The 26,351-nt window shown below is 47.8% G+C and overlaps 1 protein-coding gene across 4 annotated transcripts in view; it reads left to right on the top strand.

Annotated features, from left to right (window-relative positions):
* GRIN2B (glutamate ionotropic receptor NMDA type subunit 2B) overlaps positions 1-26,351 on the top strand; it is a 485,599-nt gene that overhangs the window by 404,764 nt on the left and 54,484 nt on the right. For all 4 annotated transcript variants that reach the window (XM_055117944.1, XM_055117945.1, XM_055117946.1 and 1 more), the window contains 5 exons: positions 5,544-5,746; positions 6,729-6,900; positions 7,177-7,330; positions 10,371-10,496; positions 12,051-12,280. In XM_055117944.1, coding sequence (XP_054973919.1) covers positions 5,544-5,746; positions 6,729-6,900; positions 7,177-7,330; positions 10,371-10,496; positions 12,051-12,280 — 885 coding nt within the window. The remainder of the gene's footprint in view (positions 1-5,543; positions 5,747-6,728; positions 6,901-7,176; positions 7,331-10,370; positions 10,497-12,050; positions 12,281-26,351) is intronic.

The raw sequence follows: 26,351 nt of genomic DNA, 5'->3' as shown, positions 1-26,351 counted from the left end.
GAGGCTTTTAGAAGGAACATTATTCTGGTGGGGGGTACAGATTTCCTGAGTGGCCTGGTTAGGGTGCTAATTGGTACCAATTTCACTGGTGTTAATGGAGAGAATCTGTCAGCTGAAGGAAGACTTTCAAGTCTCAAATCACCCCAGATTGGTTCTCCAGAATTTTCCTAAGGGGAGGCTTATAGAATAATAGATTGCAGATCTGTAAGGGCAGGGGACAGGGGAGGGGGATCTCTCTTCTGAGGAAATATTCCCGGATGAACAGGTGTGCAACTTGTTTTAAGGGAACCCAACCAGAGAGCCTGCAAATGATGCCATGTCTTCCTGAGGAGACTAATCAGAGTTGATTTTTTTCTCTTGAGAAAGATGATTTCAGTTCTCTGGAGATCTTCTTAAATGTTAGTATGGAGAGAATTGCATTTTTCATAGACAGATGTTGTTGTTCAATGTGCTTGTGGTAACGATGTTTGTTTAGTGCTCATCCCCGAGGAAGTCAGAGTGCTTTGTAGGCATTTTCTTCATTATTTCTTAAGGTGTTTTTCTTCCCCTTTCCTGATCATATTTTAATCTTGGCTATAAAATCTTCATTCACGTTTTTCTCACTGGATTTTTCTCTGAAATATCTCCTGTCAGGATCATTTTAATGCTTCTCTTATCATCCCTCATACCAATTCAGACACCTGATTTCTCCTTTCCTTGTCCTGGGCCCCTCTTCCTCTGTGGGTTTGTCTTCATTCCCTTGCACGCACCTCTCCATCCACAACATTTTCACCAGACGTCTTCCCCTTTCGCTGAAGGGTTTCTTGAAGCGATTCTGTTATACATAATTTAATTTTATTTCATGTTGGCCATTTATTTATTTTTAACTGCCAACTCCCTAGAGAATTTGAGTTCACTATGCCTGCTCACATAGGGCTAGAGCGATAGCACAGCGTGTAGGGCGTTTGCCTTGCATGCAGCTGACCCGGGTTCGATTCCTCCGTCTCTCTTGGAGAGCTCGGCAAGCTACTGAGAGTATCCTGCCCACATAGCAGAGCCTGGCAAGCTACCTGTGGTGTAATCAATATGCCAAAAATAGTAACAAGTCTCACAATGGAGACCTTACTGATGCCTGCTCAAGCAAATCAATGAACAAAGGGAAGACAGTAATACAGTGATGCCTACTCACAGCTAAAGGTGTTTTTGAATGTTTCTCCTTTACTTCCTCACAGATCTGTTAGCTTTCCCTCTTAAAGCAATCATCCTTGGAAAAACAATTGAAAAAAGTATCAGGACTTGAAAGCAAGTTAATCTTTTACGTAAATGAATCATACACTTCTTTGCCTTTGAGACAGAGCAAACATTTTTTTCACAGGCTCTGATGGGGTGGGAGTGTCATAGAAGGTTTCTGTCCTCAAGAGATGGGGTCATAAGATGGGGCCAAAAGGCACCTTTAAAATCATCTCCCTCTTTTACAGATGTGTAAACTGAGGCTGAGAGAGGGTTGGAAATCTGTTTCCATCAAAGAAATAGGTAGGAACACATTCAGAGTTCAGTTTAGAAAAGAACACATCTAAAAGCTTACTTTTTTTTAATCATTAGATAAGAGAGAGCTGACATGAAATAATGAATGATTCGGTTCTTCCAGGCAGCGGTGAGCTTGTAAAATGTTTAACCACAGGGGTGGGTATTGAAAGGATTTGTGTATTTTTTAGTTTCATGGTTCTCCTGGCAAAGCTCAAGCTTCTAATGTGATACCTTTGAAGAAGGTCTTGAGAGAAGCACAATCCAGTTGGCTCTTGAGAATGAGGGGACCTGTGTGACTAGAGCAAGGCAGGTCTCCAAGGAGGAGGGGAATGCCCAGGGCAGACCAAACCATCTGTAGGGAGGACCCTCCTTGGTCTGGCCACTGGGCCACTGTTGGACTCTGTTGGCCCGATAAAGAGAAGAATTTTGAGTCAATGAGTGATCATTTCAATTTCAAGACCCATCTCAAAGATACAGATTCCTTCCCAAGCTTTTCTCTGTCCCTTTCGGAAAGAATCATGTCGACTCTGATTTCCAGGATATTTTATTGAGACCTTATGTGAGGGCCATTCCCAAAGCCTGACTTGAAATTATTGTCAACAGAGTGCCTTTGTCCTCCCATGGGTCCATGGAGAGCAGGGATTGTCTTCCTTGTCAGAGAAGCAGTACAGGGTGAGGGAGATGGCTGAGCTTGGGGTCCTCAAGTCCTCTGCACTCATCTGCAAAATGAGTCACTCAGTCTCCACCTCTGTCTCACAAATAGGCCGTGACAATTAGTGAGATGACCAGCCCCATTCTGGCCTTGCACACACAAATAGATCGAGGCATGTTACCTAGTAGTTGCCTCTATCATATAGCCCTGCACCTGGCACCAATTGGTGTGCAGTTCTCGTGGGATGAACTGCACTGAAGAGAAGCAAGGATCTGATGCCACTCCTCTGATAAAATATTGGGAAAGGACGCACAGGGAGAAGCTGCACGCACAGATCATTGCTGGGGGAAAAGAGACTGATCCAGGGAGTGAATATCAGTAGATCACAGAACCTACTCTTCCAGTCATGGCATGAGGAATACAGAACAGGCTGGAATGATCCATGTGCTCTCTGTGCTCATCTGCTGGACTCTGTGAGCTATCAATGAGCCGTTTGTTCCTGAAATGGCTTTTATAGACTGCTGTTAATTGAAATATCTCCTTCTGAATACTATGTGGTTGCTTTTAAAAAAGAATCTAAAGGTGAGACTTCAAGCATAAATACTGTTAAATTTTATTCCATTTGGTTCAGTCCATTATTTCAATTAATTCATATCACTTCCAACCTTGATTCTGCAATGCAGTAGATCTTCTTGCCTGTCTTGTGTGTGGTGTTCGCTGCAGTTCTGTGAACACAGCTTCTATTTTGTTTTCTGAAACCCTAGACAGGCCCCTTCTAAGAACAGAACAGCGTCCCTGACATGTCACCAGAGACCTCTTTTATGGTTGGCATTGATTCATTAAACAATCAGGGTTTTTTTTTTCTTTATCCTTCTGGACACGGATTTTAACTCCTTTCAAATAGGTCCAAGTACATAATAATCTATATTTCATCTTGTTCACATGGGTGTCATGAAAAACAGTTAAAATGCTATGTGTGCAGGATTTAGGTTCACCGAGTGAATCTATCAGCACAGAAAATACAGCTGGCTTGTTGAAACCCGTTTCTGATTAACCTTGGGTGAGCTCCCAATGCAGAACCTAGACAAGTCCCTTTCCCAACTGAACAAAGAAGTTGAGTTTCAAAATAGTGGGAGTAAATGTATCAAATAAGTCAGGCCCAATACACAGACTCTGACCGTGCAGGGAAGAAGCGAGAAGGTAGCTGAAATGCCTGAATTCTATGACAAAGTTCTCAAAAGAGCCAAGTGTCTACAATACATTCTAGGACAAACCTGATCTGGAGCTTGAAGTTCCCTGCAATAATTCAGAGTGGACTTCCAGACTCAGCTGTTATTAGCAATAAAGGTGGAAAAGAATTAATTTAGACTTCAAAGGAAAACAAATCCAAGAGGATTATTGAAAGATCAGAGGAGTGAGAAAATAAATCAAATTCCATACTTCAGGGTTTCGTAATCTTTTTTTTTTTTGATATCTCCCAATTTAGAGAAATGTGACCAGCTTGGCCCCTTGGGGTAAGCGGGGCTGCTTGTAGATGGAGATGACCAACTTCACAAGATTCCAAAGTGGGCTCTCCTTGGATCCCACTGCCTGCTAATTGCTAGGAGAAGATTTTAGTATCTCCACATGGCTGTGAAGCGCTTTGGAAATGTCTGCTTTAGAATCAAGTAGTCTCAGATATCACAGGGGTTAAATTACTTGCTTCAATTTACTTGCTTTGCATGCTGCCAACTCTGGTTGGATCCCAGCACTGAATATTGTCTCCTGGGCACTGCCAGGAGTGGTGCTGAACACAGAGCCAGGAGTAATCCCTGAGTACCACCCAATATGCTCTTGACATCCCCCACCCCTTAAGAAATAAGTAGTCTCTAGATGATGGGGGGCGGGAATTACTTTCCCTGGAACCAAGAGCAATGCTGGGGAAGAGAGCATGCATACAGATGCAAGCAGATGTTGGTGCAGGAATGATTCAGAAGGAGGAAGGAGTGATTAAGACCGGCCCATATCTGGGTTAATATTTGGCCCAACAAGGTGGCCTCAGGCATCAAGTCTCTGACTGTGTGACAGGGGTGCTTGTCAGTAAGGGCTGTGGCTGCATCAGCCGGCTTTGGGCATGGAAGTCGGCAGTGCCATGGCACCAGATGGAGAGTGGTAGAGACCACACCTGGACAGGTACTTAAGGTAGGATCATATATGAGGAAAAGGCAGAAATGAAGAGTGGAGGAATATTATGATTTTATGGTAATCGAGACATCTGAACCCATTTGCCTGAAAAAAACACACCAAATGCTGTTCATCTGTGGCTTCTTCCTGATGGACTCTGTGGTTCAGGGATTAAATGGTTTTGCCATCCTGAGAGCAATTTGCACAGCTGCATGGGGGAGATTATCGACTGGCACAGGCAAGAGCTTGTGGTCCGTGATTCCATGCGGTGATTTAAATGATGAATTCTAGAATGTTATAAGGAATTCCATCTCCACAAATTTAAGGTCATGGCAAGAACCAGGTCATACCTACAAAATCGGGTAAGCCCACTATCAAAGCAGGAATGACTGACTCTCCAAAGGTAGTGGAACCCATTCTGCTCGTGCTTGGCAGCAGAAAATCATCATGTGCAAGATTCCAGGGACACCTGCCTTTCACACCAGAGTGTGGGGAAGTGTGTTCCCCGAAGTTGGGGTTCACATCCAACGTGGCCATCTGTTGTCAAATATAGAGACTCCTCTAGTTCCTGGCGGCTTCTACCCAGTCTGTAGGTTCATATCTGCTTTTGTTATCATTTGTGCCAGCAAACCCAGCCCCTCCCTTTCCAGTGGGGTCAGTGTCTTCCAGTCCTGACTTTTGACTCCTCATTTATTCCAATTCAGACTCACCCAGTCCCCTGTTTGGCTTCCCATGGATCTCAGCTTCAGCTCTAAGAACATCCTTCTGGCTCACTGGCTCTAGTCAATCTGTTGACCTCTCCATTGCTCTTTGCTTCTCTTACTCACATACACCCTTGTTACAGCTAAGTAGAAAAAAAAATCAGAACCCAAAGCAGGAAACTCTGGCACCACTGAGAGCTGGGTCTAGGACCTGTTCATATACTTAACTCCCAGCACTGTGAACCTGCCTATCTTCCTACCTTTCTGGCTCAGAATGAACTTGATGACCTGCAGAGTAAGGTACCTGGAGCCCTGGGACTGGGAAGCGTCCCTAGCGCCATTAGTGCTCGGTAATGTTGAAGGAGATGGTGAGTGAATGAATGCATAGTGCAGTGCTCTCGTTTCAGGCTTATGGTTCAGGCTCTGCACTTGGCTTTGGCTGCCAACTTCCCAGGTGCAGCTGGGTGAAGCTTCCTGGGTCCCAGTAGCAGTTTCTGAATCTTTTATTTGCTCCTGGACAGGTGGGCAAGTGGAAAGACAAGTCACTGCAGATGAAGTACTACGTGTGGCCCCGTATGTGTCCTGAGACAGAAGAGCAGGAAGATGACCACCTGAGCATTGTGACCCTCGAGGAGGCCCCATTTGTCATCGTGGAGAGCGTGGACCCTCTCAGTGGGACCTGCATGAGGAACACAGTCCCCTGCCAGAAGCGCATCATCTCTGAGTATGACACCTATGCTGTGGCCTTGGGTGGCAGAGATAGGCACAGTGAGCTCAGCTCGGAGAGCCTGGCTGCTGAAGCTATAGAGTGAACTGGGCTCAGCATCCCAGTGTTGGTTACCATTGAGGCAGGGCACCTGACAGCCCCAGAGTAGGAGATGCTGTCCAGATCCTGCCCTAGTGGACACTAACCCTGACCTTAAGCCTGGTCTGAAGCCAAGGATCTCAGTGTCCGGGGACTTTGGTTGGCTTTAGTGTTGCAGGAAACTTTTAGAGTCAGCACATCCTAGAGATTTGAGACTTCAAAACACTTTGGGGGCTAGATCAGACAAGGTTGTGCTATGAGAAGTCAGGAAGGGGGTTATTTTTGGGGAGGGTAGGCAAAGACTGGAAGGGTGAACAAGAGGTCTTAAAGGTGTTGATAACTGGGGCTGGAGCGATAGCACAGCGGGTAGGGACTTTGCCTTGCACACAGCTGACCCAGGTTCGATTCCCAGCATCCCATATGGTCCCCCGAGCACTGCCAGGAGTAATTCCTGAGTGCATGAGCCAGGACTAACCCCTGTGCATTGCCGACTGTGACCCAAAAAGAAAAAGAAAGAAGGTGTTGATAACTATTCTTTATTCTGTCTCTGAATTTGCCAACTGCTTAAATGGATGGGTTCAGTCTGTGCAGATTCATCCAACCGAACTAAGTTCAAGTACCCTTTCTATGATTTAACCCCTTAAGTCATGTAAAGTTAAGTTTCACAGACACTTCAGAGGAGCATTAGAAATGACAGGAAATGTAGTGTTTGATGCATGAGATAAGGAGAGAATTACAGTTTGAGGCTCTGGTTTGTCCCATTATTTGGGACTAAAGTAAATTGTGCCAAGCTATGAGAAAGACCAGCTTTGGATTTGGAGCTTTAATGACCAAGGATGATATTTTGCCACTTGCATAATGCAGCCTTGTTTTCTATTTGTTTCTTCCTTTAATTGGTTAGGAATAAAACAGATGAAGAGCCAGGTTACATCAAAAAATGCTGCAAGGGGTTCTGTATTGACATCCTGAAGAAAATATCTAAGTCTGTGAAATTCACCTATGACCTTTACCTGGTGACCAATGGGAAGCACGGGAAGAAAATCAATGGGACCTGGAATGGCATGATTGGAGAGGTGAGTGTTGGGAAGGAAGGTCCTTTCTGTGCTTCAACCTTGCCTCTCATTTCCATCTACAGAACATTCATTTTGTCAATGTTAAAAAATATATATATACATATATACATATGTGTGTATATATATGTATATATACATATATCTATATATAAGCTAGTCACTAGACTTTGCTCTTCAACAAAATCAGAAAATCAGTGCAGTGCTCTGAATATCTTTCCTGTGGGGGTCCCGGGCTTCCTGACTGTTCTCATTGGAGCCTTCCACCTGTCCCCATAGGTGGTCATGAAGAGGGCCTACATGGCGGTGGGCTCACTCACCATCAACGAGGAGCGATCCGAGGTGGTCGACTTCTCTGTGCCCTTCATCGAGACTGGCATCAGTGTCATGGTGTCGCGCAGCAATGGGACTGTCTCACCTTCTGCCTTCCTGGGTAGGTGATATGCAAGGTGGGGTGGGAATGGGTGGAAGGACAGGTGAATGGTTTCCGGGACAAGTGAAGAAATGGTTTCAGTTCAATCACGAGCATGAACCAGTTAAGTCTTTTGTTTGGGGAAGTGCGAAATGGATCATTCTCAGACATGCTAACTGATGAGCACCCTGAAATAGGAAAGCACGGTGTCGCAGAAGAAAACAGAGCTGGGCTGGAAATCTGGAAATCGGGGTCCTGTTCTGTCCGCTTCCTGCCAGTCACTGATAATTTGTCCTAGACCCTGACCTTGTTCCATCCTGATACTCAGTTTCCTCATCCAGACGAGAGCTATTCTACCTTGCTGATCCCTATGACTGCTTCCTGCTTTAATAATGTCTAATTCTGGATATCGCTGAAATACCTATTTATTTTTAATTATCTTCAAGAATTGAGTTCAGAGCTATGAAAAAAATAGGCTTTCTGTTTTCACATGAATTTTCTGAGGCTTTGCCAGATAAAGCTGATGTGATTCTTCCTCCCACCCCACCCTCCCCACATCATGGCCTGCTACCCCACCCTCCAGCCTCATGTAAATGTCAAAGCCTTAGATATGATATAAGACTGGGTGAGATAAGGCCAAGATTTCAATTAGATGAGGTCTTTTGTGAGCTCATACCCCATATTTCCTTGCAGGGGCTGTGAGAAAAGGGGGTTGGAAAATAAAATATCACCTTGAGAGCAGCCTGGGCTGGGAGAGAGAAAGCCTGCTTGGATTTGCCAAGCTATAAGCCCTTGGACGAGTCACCGTTTTGTAAAGGACATCAGCATTTGTTTCATGAGAACGTTGGATGAGACACTTACTCACACTTGTTTCTTCAGTGAAGACACTGTCGAGGGGACTGAGAGGTTCCCGAGACTTGTTCTCTGCAGCCTCTGCTCAGCTCCTCACACTGAGACACCCTCGCCCTGTCAGTGTTGTGTGAGTTGAGATCAGACACACACTCTGCACACACGAATCTTTATGCACTTTTGCATACTTTATCTGGTGTTATCCTTTATGAGGAGAGCTGGGGTGTTGAGAGATGAACAAAAACTTTCTAATTTTAAGCCTATTGGTACAGCACTAAACTTAACTTCTGAATCAGAGAAGTCAGTGACCTATCAGTGTCACCCTCAAATGATGTAGAAATGCTTGTCAGTGTGGGGGAGATCTGTGTGTGTGTGTGTGTGTGTGTGTGTGTGTGTGTTTGGAGGGGAGCAGTTAGTTAATTATGGAGTCAAGACACCAACAAGTATTGCACACCTACTGGGTACTATGTCAGGCACTGTTCAGACAGCTCGTTCTAGTAAGAGAAGCACACTGATATTATGTGGGTGCCCATTTTGTGGTATATGGATGACACACTCTTCCTTGGACAAGCTGAGCAATTGTCCAGCAATCTCTCAGCTAGTAATGGACAAATCTGGGACTAAAGTTCCAACATGGCCACCTTCAGAACCTGTGTTTTAGTGTTCTCGGCCATGCCAGAGCTCAGTTTTCCAATCTACAGCCAGTGTAGTGGATGGACAGAGAGTAAGACTAGAAGAAATACAAGGAGGAAGCAAGGCCTTGGTCCAGGGCACTAATTCACTGCCTGGCCCTGCCATGTTCTGCATATGAACTTGGAAAGGCCTTGACCTCTGAGCCTTAGTTTGTTTAAAATGAGTTTAGTAATTAATCCATTTTATCGGGTTGATGGATTATAAGTGAAAGGTGAAAGTACTTTCTCACATGTAAATCCCAATGCAAATGTGTTGTATTTTGAGTGCAGAAAGTTGCCCAGGATTTAATGTGGGAGTTGGTGGGAGGGAGGGAGGAAGAAAGCAGAGACACAGTGTTTGAACTTCATCTTTTCCCAGTCTTACACAGAACTTTACAGAGTTTGAAAATATAAAGTAGGTTCCAAAGTAAGAAAATATTTTCTGATTTCCAGCCATGCCCCACCTCTTTCAAATTCATCTTTATTAAATATTTGGATGAGAGAGAAAACAGCTTGTTAATTAACTCAGTTATAAATTGGCTGTGTGAGGTGACAGTTTAAAAGCATTATTTGGGGATGTGATTGAGGAGACACTGCATCTTGGACCAGAATGAGGACTGTGCCTTTCAGAAGATGTTCTTAGATATGGTACTTGGGATTTAGTGTTTGATTTCTGGATACCTTCATGCCACAGAGATCTAGATCAGTAGCAAGAGATTCAGCAAAAGTAATTAAAGGCATTTTAAAGAGCCTACGTAGAATCTCCTAGCTATCTGGTATAGCTTTTGCCCATGTACTCTGTCACCCCGTGGAAGGGAATAGATTGTAGTTGTTTTGTTAATTACAGCTCAGGCATGTCCCTTGTCACCTGCTGAATTCCCACTAGTGCGGGTACTAATATTCAATGTGGAGGGAGGTTGTTTTTTTTTTTCTTTAGACATGGAGTTCCATTCTTATTCCTTAATGATTTCTAATAAAATATACCACCTCCAGGTTGTTAAGAAGTCAATCTAGGCCAGGAAGTTTAAGAGAAGTGTGGCAAGGGGACAAGGGAGTTATTTATTGTACATAATTGTTACCGAACCAATTCAAGCCTGAAATAGTAGCTAATTCTGTGGAGAGTGAATTGGGCCGCAGGGCTCAGAAGCTGATGAAAGCGTTTCCGGTCTTCTCTGTTCAGAGTGACTGCGCGGTTGAGGATACCAACCCAGAGCCTGTCCAATCAGACCCGTTTGTTCTGTGTCTGGTACTGATGCCAATTCACTGTGAAAACCCAGAAGGTTTTCAGGGCTCATCAAAAGACACTCCAAGTCGGGACATAAATGAGACCTCCAGTCTCTGAAGTTCAGGGTCAGAACCAGACTCTTTCCTTGCGGTGTGTTTGAAAGAGAACCAAGTGTCATAAGCCCCTAAGAGAGTGGGTGTCCCTACAAGACTCCCCAGAAGGGCTGCCTACACATAGTGGAGTCTGGTTCTTGATGCCCGCTCGGACCCGGTTGGCATTCGGTCTCACCCCGGGTACTCTGCTCCTCCTCCCTCAGAGCCATTCAGCGCTGATGTGTGGGTGATGATGTTCGTGATGCTGCTCATCGTCTCTGCCGTGGCCGTCTTTGTCTTTGAGTACTTCAGCCCCGTGGGCTACAACCGGTGCCTCGCTGATGGCAGAGGTAAGCATGTTGCCTAGGCGTGGCCCAGCTTTCCTTCAGAAGCTCCTGACGCCTCCTGGACTATCTGCTTCCTCCCTGTCATGTCCATTTCTGAGATCGCCAACTTGCTGGCTCATGAGAAATGCGCCTTATCCACATGTCAGTTGGAACCTAGATGGCCCTTCCCCCGCCCCAACTGGCCCCAGCCTGGGGGGCTTGAGAAAAAAAAAGACAATACCATCAGAGGAACCACCTAGATTCTAGATAACCTTGGGCTGGGAGTGCTTCAAACCGAACAGATGAACTAACCCAGAACACCAGGCCCACAGGTTTCAAATAAGGCAAACTAAGCCAGCCCTGGGCAGTATGACTGCCTAAGTTCCCCACCAATGGTCATCAGGGAGGTTACATATCTCCAAAATTTCTGTTCCTGGCTCAGCCGCTTCTGCCAAGGAGATTGGGCATTGGAGGGGGAGAGTGGGAAGGTTGAAATTGATAGCTCAGAATAGCCAAATCTTGCCCAGAGCTGCTTCTGGGGACAGTTTAATCTCCTGGCTATGTGGGTCCGAAAGGGTGGCACCAGCCATGATTGGGGCACTCAGAGACTTTCACCTGATGTTCTCATATGTCCAAAGGCGGAGGGGCTGGACCCATGTCGATAGGTCCTTCATACTTCCTACGAACCCCAGGATTAGGACCGGTTCCAGGTTCTCTGCATGATGTCCTGTCCAGATCGCAGCCTGCAATCAGGCCTCCAAGAGGAAAGCTCCTCCACCCCAGCTGCACAGAAGGCTCAGCTGGGGGGCTTCCAGGATAAAGGGCCTTAGGGCTCCGATATTGGAATATTCAGATTCACCAAGTCTAGAAGAGCAGGGCTTGGGCCAGCGCCTGTGCAGAAGAGTCTGACTCTGCCCTTGTGCAGCGTTAGAACAACTGCCCCAGGCCAGCTCGGTCTAACGAGTCAGTCAGTGCTCCCCCAGGACACCTTTAGAACCCCCAGCTCTTTTCAGAGGAAGAATTCCCTGCTTATGTGCTTTGTGGATATCATGTGGAAAGTGGAGGTCCCCCAAAATGGCATCATCCAGAACACTTTCTCCTGTGCCTGAGAGCCTTCCAGAAGCCAGGAACCTCCTCTGCAGGGGCCACGGGTCCATGTGAAACACGTGGGACACACAGGCACTGCCCTGGACTGGAATACCGCTGTGTTTCCGCCTTGAAGAATATCATAGGGTGGGAAAACCAGAGAATGGGAGCTGTCTATTACTCAGTTGTGATGTGGCCTTGGGGTCTTGTGGGGTGGGAAATAGTCCCTCTAGTCTCCCCAACACACACCCCAGTGCTGGCTCTGGTTGGATCACAGCCATTAGTGACAAGCTCCCACCTGCCCTGAGACCTGTATGAAAGAGGGTTCCTGGGTTCCTGGACAGCAGAGACCTCTCTCCAAAGCCAAACAGCTGCACAAGTGGGGAGACTTGGCTCCTACTCAGAGTGGGCACTTAGCTGTGCTGCAGCTTTGTAAGGGCCCTGTGATCCCGTGATAACTAACTATCTGCCTTCGTCCTTGCATGATGCCAGAGCCGGGAGGCCCATCTTTCACCATCGGCAAAGCTATTTGGTTGCTCTGGGGCCTGGTGTTCAACAACTCCGTGCCCGTCCAGAACCCCAAGGGGACCACATCCAAGATCATGGTGTCCGTGTGGGCCTTCTTCGCTGTCATCTTCCTGGCCAGCTACACTGCCAACTTAGCTGCCTTCATGATCCAAGAGGAGTACGTGGACCAGGTTTCTGGGCTGAGTGACAAAAAGGTAAGAGAACCCCTGGAGACTTCCTGTGTTTTTCCCCGGAATCCTATTCTGAGCCACACTCCCCCCCTCCCCACTCACCCACTAATTTTTCCAACCCTTTGTACCCTGTGGCTCTTTCGTAGGTGCCCTTCCATCGGGAGATGGGAGGAGAAATCCATTTCACTACTGCAACACTATTCAGGCCCCTGCGCCTTCTGGTTTGTGAAAGGTTGTCACAAGTGCGCCCCAGGCTGTAAATAAGGGGTTTGCTGTGTGAGCAGCCCTCTAGCATGGGGTGTCTTTCTCCAGGCTCAGGACTGCCCGTGCGGTATGTGATTAGGGGCTGCTATGTGCCCACATGGAGGGCACCAGCCTTTTATGGACTTTCTTTCCTCCTTCCTAGCTCTGCCTTGTTCCTTGGCACGCACGTCGGCAGGGCTGAGCTTGAGAGTGGTGTTGCCTCATGTCCCAGGGGCAAGTCCTCCTCACTGAACTTGCTGGTTGCCTTCAGGGTGCTGGAGTTTGGGTTGTGCTCCCTACTGGTGGCAAGCAAGGCTTCCTGCCAGCCTGTGCAGGGCAGAGACTTCCAGCAAAGTTACCTGCTGGCTTTTGTCTCTTCTGGGTGAGGAGGTGCAAATGCATTCTGGGTGCTTCTGGCCGCAAACCTTCACAGTGTCCAGGAGCTGCTTCTCCCTGAAACATGGTAGTCCAGAAGGAAGAGTCCTCGTGGAGTGGACCTAGAGATCACAGATACCTCCAAAAGGATTGTGGACTTTCACTGGCTTTCTTTATGTTTCCTTACAAGGTGGAAAATAGGTCACACAGGTGAGGTGCCCTGAATCTGATCTCCCAGCATCACAGGTTCCCCTGAGCACTGCGTGATGGTGAAAGGGTTAAGACACATGCCTTGCATGCAGCCCATTCTGATTTGATCCCTCTGAGTCCTGCTGAGTGGGGCCTATACGTAAAAAAAATATTGGAGGGTTAGAGGGATAGTACAGGGGTTAAGGCACATGCCTTGTGTGAGATCAACCCTAAGTCTGTCTGGGTACCACATGGTCCCACGAGCATCACCATGTGTCCCTAGAGGCACTCTGAGGCCTGCCTGATATTGTCTTGGCAGCCTCCAGGCACAATGGGGGTGGCCTGAGCAGTCCCCAGCACTGCAAGGTCCTGAGGCCTTCACACTGAACCATAGACCAGATAGGCCGAGAACTGCCAGAAGGGGTCCCAGTCCTCATGAGCACTACATGGGAGTCCTCTTCCCCAAAAAAGATTGAAAACATGTGTCACCAACTCCCGTTGCTAAGGGATGAAGCTGCAGGAGTGCGAGCAGAGCTGAGTTTAGGCCGGATCAGTCTGAGGAATACACTTGATCACAGGAGTTGTTTCTGCATGATAAATGTTTAACTTCTAGCAAATGGTTCAAGAAGAGTGAAAGGAAAAGCATATTCTTTGGGAGGGGATAGAGGGGCTTGGAGTTTGATTCCTCCATCTCATCTCTCCTTCCCAAGAATATCCTTAAGCGGGTGAAAGAGATAAACAAGCTCCTTCAGGAACAAAGAACTAAGTCTGTGTGCAAAGAACTTCAACCATGTCTGCCTCTTCCTGGTATCTGTCTTCGAGTTGTCTTCCTTGGTACTTTATTCTTCTCCCTTGTTAAAGGCCTTTTCTCTCTTGTGTGTTTATTCCTTCTTTTTCAAGTGTTTACTTCTCTCTTCTCACTTGTATTTACTATGCGTCAGTTATGGCATCACTCGCTTGAGTACTGCTTTCAGCCATGAACCTTTCTCTTTTATACTGGCCCTCTGTCAGAACCCTTCACGGGTGTGATGTTGTTAGGATGCCTGAGTTTCCCATCAGCCCCTGCGACAACCAACCACTGACCCACGTCAGTGACCAGGGCAGGAAATGGGCTAAAAGCAAGGTTTTGTTCTGTTTCAAGTGTGGCCTGGAGGAGCTGAACAGATCCGACTGTGGTCGTGGTTGTGACTGTCTTCACAGATCCACAAAATCCAGTCCAGTCTCAGGACCCCAGACAGGAAGAGGCAGGCCGTGCTGCCCAGAAGTCAGTCAGTACCATAAGCCACCCTGCTCTCCTGAGACCTCAGGCTCTGGGCTCTTGAGTGGGGATCCACCTTCCCCCTCACCTCCTGACATTTCACTGTGTTTGCTACAGCAGTCTTGAGCAGGGGGAGCTAACTGTGTTTCTCTTTTGCCTTCTCCTCTGGGCCACTGGCAGCCACAGAAATGCTGTCTGCATTAGCGTCACTGAGATGGAAGGAGGCTTCCTTCCGTCCTGGGGTTGGGGAAGCACATCTCCTAGGCTCCAAGGACAGAGGGCTGGCCGGTCTCCAGGACATGCTGGTTCTGTCCGAGAAAGTGAGAGGTCCTCTCTCCTTGACTTCCAGAACCTTGGTCACTTCACTGCTCAGAGAGTAAGGAGGGAGACAGGGATGTGGGTCAGGGGGCAGAGTGCCTGCTTGGCATGTCTGAGCCCCTGGCTTCCATCCTCAGCGCTGCAAAAATAATAATAATAATAATAATAATAATAAATAAAACAAAATAAAGAAAATAAAGATGATTACCTGTGTTACAGTCATACAATACTCGAGTACCCATCCCTCAACCAGTGCCCATTCTCCTCCATCAATGGCCCCAGGGTCCCTCCCTCCCTCCCCGCTGCTATCCGACACCCCCCTGCCACCCCCCCACCCCCGTGACAGGGAATTAACACAGGCACAAAACTCTGTAACTGTACTCTCACGATGACTCATTAATAAAAAAAATAAAAATTAAAAAAATCAAAACAACAACAACAACAAATTATTTAGGGCCTGCTTTTAGGAAGGCTTGTGTGATGGTGGGGAAACCTGGAATAATGGTGGTGGGAAGGTGTCATGGTGGCAGGATTGGTGTTGGATTATTGAATGCAATAAATTATTGTGAACAACTTTATAAAAATAAAATAAAATATAATTAAAAAAAGAAGATGATTTCCCCATACACTGGGGCTGCTAAGGCCTTTCTGAAGGAGATCTGCTGTGCTCCCTGTTTGGCTGGATCGCAAGGCCGTGCACGGGTGCACCGAGTCTTGTGCTTTCCCAGGCTCACTCCGCACAGCTGCCTGGGGGCTGCTTCTCCTGGCTCATTCGCCACTGGAGATTCAAGACCCAGAGCAGGGACCACTTCATAGGTGGAGTGTCCGAGTCATCTTCTCAGCCTGGCAATTATGCTGAGCTGTGGGAACCGACATCTCCCACGCTGCCCAGTGATCATCCCTAGGCCTGCCTTGAGCGGCCCTTCCTCTCACTGCCACCACTCTGCGTGTGTTCATCTCTGAAGCAAGCACCTTCGGGCCTGGGAGATGACCCTGAAGGGTCCAGCACATTCTTTGCGGACAGGAGCCCCAGACTCAATTTCTGACACCACATGATTTCCCAAGTACTGCAGAAAGTACCCCTTGAGCACTGGAGTGAGGAGTAGCCCCCAAACACTACTGGTTGTGCTTCCATGCCAAAAAAAAAAAACAAATTAAGGAGAACCCTAAGAGAGAGGGTATGAAGGTATATTTACCTGTTCCCTCATAGACAGCAAATGAGCAAAATATCAGAGTCAATGACAGCAAGAAGGCAAGAATCTTTTGACAGCTGTTTAATTCAGAAGGGTGAGGATGGGTTACCTGATGTATGGCAGAACCTGGCAAATGACTAAACTCCTACCAAGCGAGCACCCAACTAGAAAGTGTCAACATGATTTACATAATTACAGAAAACATTTAAGTAACTAATGACATATAACTGCTTATCAGTGTCAGGAACAGTAATATAAATCAGAGTTTTCTGCAAGTATATTTAAAATGTCAAAATTCTTATTTGTTTTATTTCAAAACACCTAAAGAAACGCAGACTACCAGGGCTGATGGCAGAAAGGGAAGCGTCTTCTATGAATTGAGAGCAGGCAAAAGAAAGGAATAAAGTTACCCAGACAATACATGGGGAGTGGAAACGTGATTTCGCATATTCTGCTTTCAGTGTGTTTCAAATTTCCTCAGGAACAGTAACACTGGGGAAGGGTTTCTAGACTTGCTTTGACTCTCACAAAAAAAAGGCCTCCCACGGTGCTCAGAGCAAATGAATAATATCTTGAAGTAATGCTGAGAAAGTTGTTTTGTTATTATTATTATTATTTTTGCTTTTGGGAGGCCACACCCAGAGGTACTCAGGGCTTTCTCCTGACTCTGTATTCAGGGATCATACCTAGTGGGGCTCAGGAAATACGGGATGCTGGGGATTGAACCCAGGTATGCAAGGAAAGTGCCCTACCCACTGGACTATCTCTCTAGCCCCTAGAAAAAATATTGATAGCCATTTTATTTATATACATGTAGATATGTTAATTTTAAAAATAAATTCGCTGTAGTGGCTGGGGAGATTGCCTAAAGGTCAATAGTACATGCTTTGCATGCCTAATGCCTAAGGTATGAGTTTGATACCCGCACCACATGGTCCCCCATGTACCCTTAAGGTACCATTTAGGTACTACCCCCAAACATGGAGCTGGTAACCCTTCTCAAGTACTACTGTACATGGCCCTCAAATAAGGAAACAAAAATGCTCTTTAGTTTCCTGGTATAAAAGTTCTGTGGCTGTGCAGATCCCCTAGAGCCCCCTTCCTGGCTAGCCGCAGACAGTCTGCTGGGGTGGGGGTGGGGAGGAGTTCCAGTATCACCCTCCTTCTGGGGCTCCATGAGACTGTCAGTCTAGCCTCTGGCAGCCCCATAGTCCCTTCCACAGTCCGCAGGGTGAGGAAGCAGGAGGGACAACTAACTCTCCCGTCTCTCCCCTCTGGGGGGAAAGGGCTTGGCCAGTGACGGAGGGGGACATGCTTGCTGGGACACTCTAGTTGCCGGCACATATGGATATGTTCTACTCTGGGGCATCCATATGCTCTCTGTAGCATCTTCATGCATAATCTCCTTCTCCCCGTTCTCTCGTGGTCTCGTTAGCAGTAGATCCCAGCAGCTGAAGGTGTAGCTGAAGATGGTGCTGATCCCGGCAAACCCCTTAGACTCGTGACCTGGATCGGTTCCACTTAACCCAACCTCCAGGCCCCATACGCCACCCCCGAGACTCTTTCTATTTCTGCTCCTGAGGCTAATAAAATTATCCTAATCAGTAATATAACTTCAGTGGTAATATCTCTGCTAATACCATGTTATTCAGCTCTCGAGAGCTGGGCAGAATGCCAGACATGTCGCATGAGGGCGCGTAGGTGAGGCACGGCTGCACCTTCCCTTTCACACGCAGGCACTCTGGCCCGGAGAGGTGCTGTCACTCACCCTCCTGCCATGCCAGTCTGCCTGTGCCCCGAACCATGTGCCACCACACTGGCGTGCCCCCGCTTCATCCCAACCCGTCCCCTGCCTCCCTGCCTGCTCCTCTGTCTCAGCAAAGCTACCCAGGCCCATCAGAGTAGTTGGTGAACAGAGCTGTTGGCGGTGAGACTATTTTCAAACTTGAACATTCATTCAAACTCTGGGCTGGCTCTAGGAGATTTTTGAGAGGTGTCACTTGGAACCAGAATGGTGGTCGAGTGGCAGGTTCACTGCCCTTAGCCTGGCCTGAGAGTGAGCTTCACCTGACCTGAGGTTTACGCCACTGCAGGCGGGTAGGGGAAGGGACAGCAGGCAAGAGAAGGCAGGAGGAAAGTTGAGACTGTAGGGAGCAGGAGCGTGTGTGTGTGTGTGTGTGTGTGTGTGTGTGTGTGTGTGTGTGTGTGTGTGTGTAAGAGGTGGGGTCTGTTACTATAGGGAAAGCTAACTCTTGGGCCAACCCTTACTACAGAGGGGTCCAAGTGCTCTGGGCTGCTATCATGCCAACCTCCCATGCAGTGTCTTAAAGGATGGTTTCCAGTCCTTCTCTCCAAGGTCTCAGAGGGTGTTTAAAACCCCTGAAAGGTGCTTCTATGGTGATTGAGGTGCCTGCCCCAAGCCTGGCCCACCTCCAGGATGTTAGATCATGCAACACGGTGTTTCTGAGAGGTCCCGTGGGTTCTGCAAGTCACTTCATACCCTTTGGGGATAAGTGTGTCCTTGATATGACTTGTCAGGGGCCAAACGAACCAGTGAAGAGGCGTTTGAGAACAGAAGCCGCTGGTCTTATTTTTCTGCACTCTGGCCAGCCAGGAGGTCACCAACTCACACAGAAGCAGAGACAGCAGCTACCCCCGTTTTATCTGCATCTGAGAAAGGTTGTGTTTCTTTCCTAGACAAAGAAGGAAGTCTTGTCGCTTCTTCAGCTATTGCTTGATGCATCTTTTTGTGAAATGAAAGCAAAAATAAATAAATAAATAAATATAGGAATAGGAGAAAGGGAGAAAGGGAGGGAAAGAATAAAGGATAAGGGGAAAGGAAAGAAAAATATAAGCCCTAGAACCTGATCTTGGGCTCCGCCTTGCAAAGGCTTCCTCCTGCAGAATGAGGCTGGGCTGTCTCCTGGAGCTACCACGTGTCTGAAAGCACAACTCTTCCAGGCCTGGAAAGAGAACAAGGGGGATAAGGTGCTTAGCCCATTTGACACCCCTCAGCACCACGTATGGTCCCCTGGCACAACCAGGACCCCTGAGCACAGAGCCAGGAGTCAGCCCTGAGTACCACAGGATGCGGCTCAAAATGAGTGAATGAATAAATAGCTTTTTCGAAAGCGGTTTAACCAAGCAGCAGGAATGTAAATTCATTTCTCCACCTGCACGCAGCAGAAAGCCAGCATTAGTCCTCACTGCACCGGAGCCCTGGGCTCGGCAGTAGGGGGCACCGCTGAGGCAGCTGGACAGGTCAGCTCATGGAATGCACCTATGTGGCTTCCAGGCTACCTCTCCCTGTCTCGCCTGGGTGAGGAAGGGGAGGGCCTGGGGACCCCCATGGAAGAATGGAACTGCTCAGTGCAGAACCAGAGAGCTCCCCGGTCCCCTGATGGGCGCATCAAGTGAAGGGACGCAGATCCCTCCCCTTCCTCTGATGATGATGATGCTAAATAGGTGTTTGACTACAGATTTAGTATGTGGTCCCTAAATCTTGACTTGTGGGTGGAGGGTTTGTTAAGAATTAGTGTAGCCTCACTGCGGAGCAAGGAAGTTCAAGTCCTTTGAGACAAATTAACGCAGCTTTGGAATTTATATGTGGCCAAAGACATACAGATCTAAAATGAATCAGGTGGAATTGTCTGCTCAGGGAAATTGAGGCCCGGGATGGCTCTGGGCTTTCCAGGGTGTGTGTATGTGTGTGGGGGTCATCTTAAGGCCTTCGTGTCCTCCTCATGCCCAATCCCTTCTCCGTCATAATGATGGCAAGGGTCCGTCTCGGTGCACCGCGTGGCCTGTCCCAGTGTGAGAACCTTCTCCTGTAACTGGGCATCTGTTAGGTTGGTGGGGCCCCGGAGCAGGCTGTGATGGGGGGAAGTTGCTAGTGACGTGTTCCTGTCCACAGGGGCTCAGCGCGCCCCAGGAAGACCCCTAGAGCTCGGCTAACACAGACCTCGCCTCTGCTGGATTCCAGTACCAGCGGGGCAGGGGAAATGCCTCCGAAAGCCACGGCATTTTCCCAAGTCGATCTGATGGCGGGGGCTGCAGGGTGGAGAGAGAGAAGAGCCTGGTCACCCACCCAGCTCTCTCAGGGACAGACCCTGGGACCTGCCGGCCATGTTCCAGAAGGCAGAGTCAGGAAAGGCCAGCTCTCAGTCAGGCCTTCACTGCTAGGGGGCCGGGGTTGGGCAGGGCTGAGCGCAGATATCAGTCATGTGGGGTTTGTACATCATCCAGGATGGCCAGGTCCACCGGAAATGACGCATTAGGTGCTGACGGCTCCCCGAACAGGAGGCCTGAGAGGTATCGAGGAACCAGAACATAGATGGGGTGGAGAGAATCTGCCGCACACTTTGGGGGAGTCATTAGCAGACTGTGCGTCCCCCCTTCACTCCCGCTCCCCCTGCGTCTGTGGAAGGGTCACTGGGAGAGTGTGGAGGTTATGGCCCATCTCTAGTGAGGAAAGAATTGGCCTCAAAGCCACAGGCGGGTCTCCATGGGGGTCCCCGTCGGGCAGCAGACCAGGAACCAAGAAAAGTGCTCACAGAATCTAGAGGCGATCCCAGCCACGGCACCATTGTCTCCAGCCTGTGCTCAGAGCACTGGGACTTCAGAGATACCCAGTTAGTGGTGTTCACTGGGCAGATGAATCCCAGACACGACGTGTTGGGCACGTGTTTCCTCTCTTCTAGGAAGGACCCCCTCCCCCTTACTTACTCCATTTAGAAAGGAAATAGTCCCACTCTCAGGAACCTCCCTTAGGAGAGACAGAGAGACTAAAACAAACTGGAGAGGTGGTTGAAGGACTGTAGTACTGTCGCACTCTCGCCCCATTGTCCATCGATTTGCTCGAGCGGGCACCAGTCACTCTCCATTGTGAGACTTGTTGTTATTGTTTTTGGCATATCGAATATGCCACGGTAGCTTGCCAGGCTCTGCCGTGTAGGTGCGATACTCTTGGTAGCTTGCTCTCCAAAAGGGACAGAGGAATCGAATCCAGGGCAGCCGCATGCAAGGCAAATGCCCTACCCGCTGTGCTATTGCTCCAGCCTGGTCTAAGGACTGTCACTGCCACTGTCACCCCGTTGCTCATCGATTTGTTCAAGCGGGCACCAGTAACATCTCTCATTGAGAGACTTATTGTTACTGTTTTTGGCATATCCAATACGCATGGGTAGCTTGCCAGGCTCTGCAGCTCGGGGTCTAAGGACTAGGTTTTAAAATTGTGAGTTGTGCCCTCCGATGGGGTTATGGTGCTATGTCGGGTCCTTTTGGAAGAAATTTCTTTAGAATGTATTATCAGCTGGTGTTTTTTTTTTTTTTTTGCTTTTTGGGTCACACCCAGCGATGCTCAGGGGTTACTCCTGGCTTTGCACTCAGGAATTACCCCTGGCGGTGCTTGGGGGACCATATGGGATGCCGGGGATCGAACCCGGGTCGGCCGCGTGCAAGGCAAATGCCCTACCCGCTGTGCTATCGCTCCGGCCCCATGGTGTTTTATAAATTCCCAGGCCTAGGTAAAAATGACTCTGGCAAAAAGTGGCTGCTGGGGGTGAAGTGGGAGAAACCCTCTCTGCCCCCGTCTCCAGACTCATCTAACGCAAGGACAGTATTTATCATTCATGAAGTCCTGTGGCACGGAGACCATGAGGAGCTTAAGTCAGAGCACCCACCTTGAGGCGGACCTAAGTGCTTCATTCCTTAGTGTTCTCTGGCATCTCCCAGCTTACAACTAGCACTGTGGACCCTTCTAAGTAGAAGACAGTTAAGTTTCCTGCAAGCAATGGTTACCAACAGGCCCTGAGACAGCCGGAACTCCGCCCCCTTAGGATTTTTTGTTTGTTTTTTGTTTTGTTTTGTTTTGGGGTCACACCCAGCGATGCTCCGGTCTTACTCCTGGCTCTGCACTCAGGAATTACTCCTGGTGGTCCTGGAATGCCGGGGATTGAACCTGGGTCAGGTGTGTGCAAGGCAAACGCCCTACCTGCTGTACTATCGCTCTGGCCGCATTCCACCCACTTTGGGCAGAGTCCAAAAGAGATGCTCATGTGGGTATCATCCTGATCCCCAGAAAGCAGGCTGTGGCATCTATGCTGTCTCCTCATGACCACAGACACAGACTGAGCAAGATGGGTACGCCCTCCATTAGGAAGGAAGGACTCCAGAGCCCCAGGCCCCACGGGGTCTGCACCTCATTTTGCTCTCAGATCCAAAGAAGGCACCGGCACTCACAAAACTGCCTGCTCACAGACTCTCATCCCCGCAAGCACACACACAACACGTAGGCTGCAGATGTGGCTTGGCTTGGCGCACGGAGCAATTTTCTGCCTTTTTTCCTTTTTTCCTTATAAAAGCACATCAAATTAATCGTGGCCAATTACTTACCAATCCCTTTCCCTCTGCCAATCTGGGGCTGCCTGAATGGGCAAGAGGCACTTCTCACCTGCTTCATTATGCAAATAGATATTCAAAGGCTGGAGAACAAAGCTGCCTTCAGCTGAGACTCCTGGTTGCTAAGGAGGAGAGGCTGCTGGGAGGGGTGTTGATGCCCCCTGTGCCAACAAGAGGGGGGCAGGACAGGGCCAGGAAGGCTGCAGGAGGAGATGGAGAGTGAGTGTGAGCTGATGCAGGCTCCCAGGGGGCACAGGTCCTGACAGAGGGGGCAACACTTGCTTTGCTAAGATTCAACCCCAAGGCCTCACCCCCTAAATACTAATGTGGTCTGGAACCAGGCAGACGTTTCTCAGGGCATCGTGGGCATCCATCCGTCAAGAGGTAGGGCGGGTTATGATCATTCTGATACCCAGAACAGGGCCCGTCAAGGGCAGGCCCAGCCCAGCATGAAGGTTAACCTAGATCACGCATGGGAGCGCACATGCACGGGATGCAGTCAGCTCGCACTAAGATCTCACATCGCCAGATGCGTTTATTTGAAAGAGCCTGTCCTTGTCTTGTTTTCTTCCCTTTCTTCTTTTTTTCTTTCTCTTTCACTCTTTCTTCCTCCTTTCTCTTCTCTTCCCTCCCCTATGCTTCCCCTCCTCTCCCCTCTCCTCTCTTCCCTTCCCTCCTTCCTTCCTTCCTTTTTCCTCCCTCCCTTCCTTCCCTCCTCCCTTCCTTCCTTCCCTCCTCCCTCCCTCCCTCCCCCCTCCCTCCCTCCCTCCCTTCCTTCCTTCCTTCCTTCCTTCCTTCCTTCCTTCCTTCCTTCCTTCCTTCCTTCCTTCCTTCCTTCCTTCCTTCCTTCCTCCCTCCCTCCCTTCCTTCCTTCCTCCCTTCCCTTCCCTTCCCTCCCCCTCTCCTTCCCCTACCCTTCCCTCCCATTCCCTTCCCTCCTATTCCCTTCCCTTCCCTTCCCTTCCCTTCCCTTCCCTTCCCTTCCCTTCCCTTCCCTTCCCTTCCCTTCCCTTCCCTTCCCTTCCCTCCCCTTCTCTTATCTTCCCTTCTTTTCTCTTTTTTCTCCCTCTCTTCCTCCCTTCCTGCCTTCCTGCTCTCCTTCTTGTCACAGTTATGGATTTTTCTTTGGTTTGTTTTGTTTTAACTTTGCCTGGCTCCTGCTCTTCTGAATCTGCTCCTGAGCTGGAATAACAGCCTTCCTATTCAACCATGGGTCATTACCCCCCACTCTTCTGTACATATCCACTTCCAGTGCACAGCTGTGCAAGCCACTTCTGCTTGGTGTCTGTGGTCTTGGGAACATGGGCTAAGCTCAGATGGTGAGAGTCAGTGGGGTCGTCTTCAACTCCCGAACAATCGGTCTTGGGAGCTTGAGTTCAGTTTTCAGTTGGATCACACACTGTCCAAGATGCTGTGTTCTATGTCGAGCACCTGCAAGTCACAACTGTCGCAGACATGTGGTCACTCCACCACTGAGCATCCTCGGAGGTACCAGAGCATGAACAGGGATGACTGGGTACAGAGACAAGGACGAGCACAACATCCTAGTGGCCACGGATGGATGCATAGTATAGAGAAGGAAGAACCTTGAGTAAAAATGGGCCCCAAGGTAATTCGCACGCTGGGCTGATTGAGTGCCTGTATGACTACTTTAAAGGGTTATTTCAAAAACTAACCATTTTACGAAGTCTTTTTCTTAAGGTGTTGAATAGTGGCTTCATTGCTCACCCATGAGTCTTCTGTTTTAAGTCATGTTCCTCTGAAAACCTGTATGACAATTTTTTTTAATTAAAAGAACCCACCTCACCCCTAATACAGGACCTTTGATTTCATGGGCCATGTAGGAAAACAGGAACTGCAGGGTTTGGTGATGATAGTGCCCCAGAAATTGCGTGAGGCTACAGACATGCTTTGGTCATGTCCATCTTGCTTCCAGACAGTGCCCAGGACAGCACGGGTATGCGTGGTGTGAACGAATGTTCCCAGATGTAAGCTAATAACATTAACGCTCAAGGTTGGCTCTCTTATGGATTAAATTGCCCTTAATTAGCTAACCACTTACAGTATTGTTCCTCTGGGGAAATGAATTTCTGTTTTTGAGCAGCTGATTTATAAATGAACTATTGAGGACAATGTGTTCATAGGTTGGAACCTGCCTATTTAAAATTGCATTTCCAAAGCCAAAAATAAATTAACCTTTGTATTATGTGTTTTTTTGAAATGTTAGAGACTGTGGCCTTCATCCATGGCAATCACCATATAAAACCACATTAGTAATTTACAGTCTCAAAGAATGGACCAGCCATTACTCACCATGGGTGGCTTTCCCAAAGCTAGGTGCTTTCTATTATTCCTTAAATGGAAATGTTATTGACATTCACTGTTATTTTAGCTTCAGGTGTTCACTGCTCAACAAATGTATACAATATGAAATGGTCATCGCAAAAGTCTATTGGCCATCTTCCTTAATAGCCTCCAAACTTGCACCACCATATTGCTAATTACAGTCTTCATGCTGTACATTTTATCTCCTTGACTTATTTATTGTAACTTGAAATTTGAATCTCATGATCTTGTTTGTCCATTTCTTCCATTCCTCAGACCTCTACCTTACTGGTATTCACAAGCAAGCTTTTTCTGTAATTTTAGCTTTATTTGTTTTAGATTCCACACATAAATTAACTAATATTGTATTCTCTTATCTCATTAAGCATAAAACCTCAAAGTACATTCATATTGTCACCAGTGGTAAGAATCCATTCTCTTGCATGACCAAGTCGTTCAGGTCATATACATATATATGATTTTACATATATAAAACATATAGGAGAAAACAAAAACACTGGTTTAAAAAGTTACTTGTAAGGGTTTAAAACAGTTAAGGCATGGTAAATATGTATTTATGTATATATGATATATTTACCTCCATACTTATACACACATGTGTTTATATATATGTACATATAATGTATATTATATATATGTTCATTAACATACATGTGCAAGTATCTTTTTAAACAAGTTTTTTTGTTCCAGTAAATGCCCATAAGTGAAATTTCTGGGTTATATGTTCGTTTTATTCTTTTTGTTTGTTTTTGGACCATGCCCAGCTGTGCTCAGGGCTTACTCTTGGGTCTGTGCTCAAGGATCACTCCTGGTCGGACTTGGAGAACCATATGTGTGTTGGGGATGGACCCAGGATTTACTGCATCTTACCCTTGTACTCTCTGCCCTCATCATCATCATCATCATCCCATTGATCTTCGAATTTCTCGAGTGGACTCAGTAATGTCTCCATTTGTCCTAGCCCTGAGATTTTAGAAGCCTTTCTTTACTCGTACTTTCCAATGGTGCCGCATTGGAGGCTCTTTCAGGGCCAGGGGAATGAGACCCATCATTGGTACTGGTTTTGGCATATGAATATGCCACGGGGAGTTTTCCAGGCTCTCACATGTGGGCAGGAAACTCTCAGTAGCTTGCCAGGTTCTCCCAGAGGAAGAACTAGGCTATAAGAGGTTGCACAGCCACTTTGCGGCCTCAAGCTTCCGGGAGCTTGGTCTTATAGTCTCTGGATGTTGGCTGTTGGTGGGATTACATGGCACTGAGGGCACCTGGGTGTAACTGCCTAGCTAATGGAAAATGGGGGATCTGGGCGGAAGAGGCCCAGTCCCGATTTGAGCAGCCTTGGAGATCTCAGCCCCAGGTCCCACACACCTGGGTTCTTCTGTCAGTTCCGTCATGCGTGAGGCACGTCATAACGTGTGGAGAGGGGCCTTGAGCATGGCTGTGGCTGGGCTCCAGAGGTCTTCGGCTGTGGGGGCTCTGCTCAGACCGGGGGTGGGGGGGAACTGAAATCCACCCCCTTTGAGGATTCTGGTGAAGACAGCCAGGTGTAGGGACAAGAGACTCTCTTCCCTAAGTAAATTTATTCCTAATTTAGGTGGGGGAGAGGGTTGGATTCCTTAGAAAGTCTGCAACCAAAGAGCATAAAATATCTTTCACTTCTTTCTAGTCTTTAATTTCTTTCACAATGATGTAGCTTTTATTCCTTTATTTCCTTTTTAAATGTATTCATTGGTATTTTATTTTTTATGAAATGATAAATGGAATTTTTAAATAA

Source organism: Sorex araneus, chromosome 10, assembly GCF_027595985.1.
Source record: "Sorex araneus isolate mSorAra2 chromosome 10, mSorAra2.pri, whole genome shotgun sequence".
NCBI lineage: Eukaryota > Metazoa > Chordata > Mammalia > Eulipotyphla > Soricidae > Sorex > Sorex araneus.
This window is presented reverse-complemented; position numbering and strand designations above follow the sequence as displayed.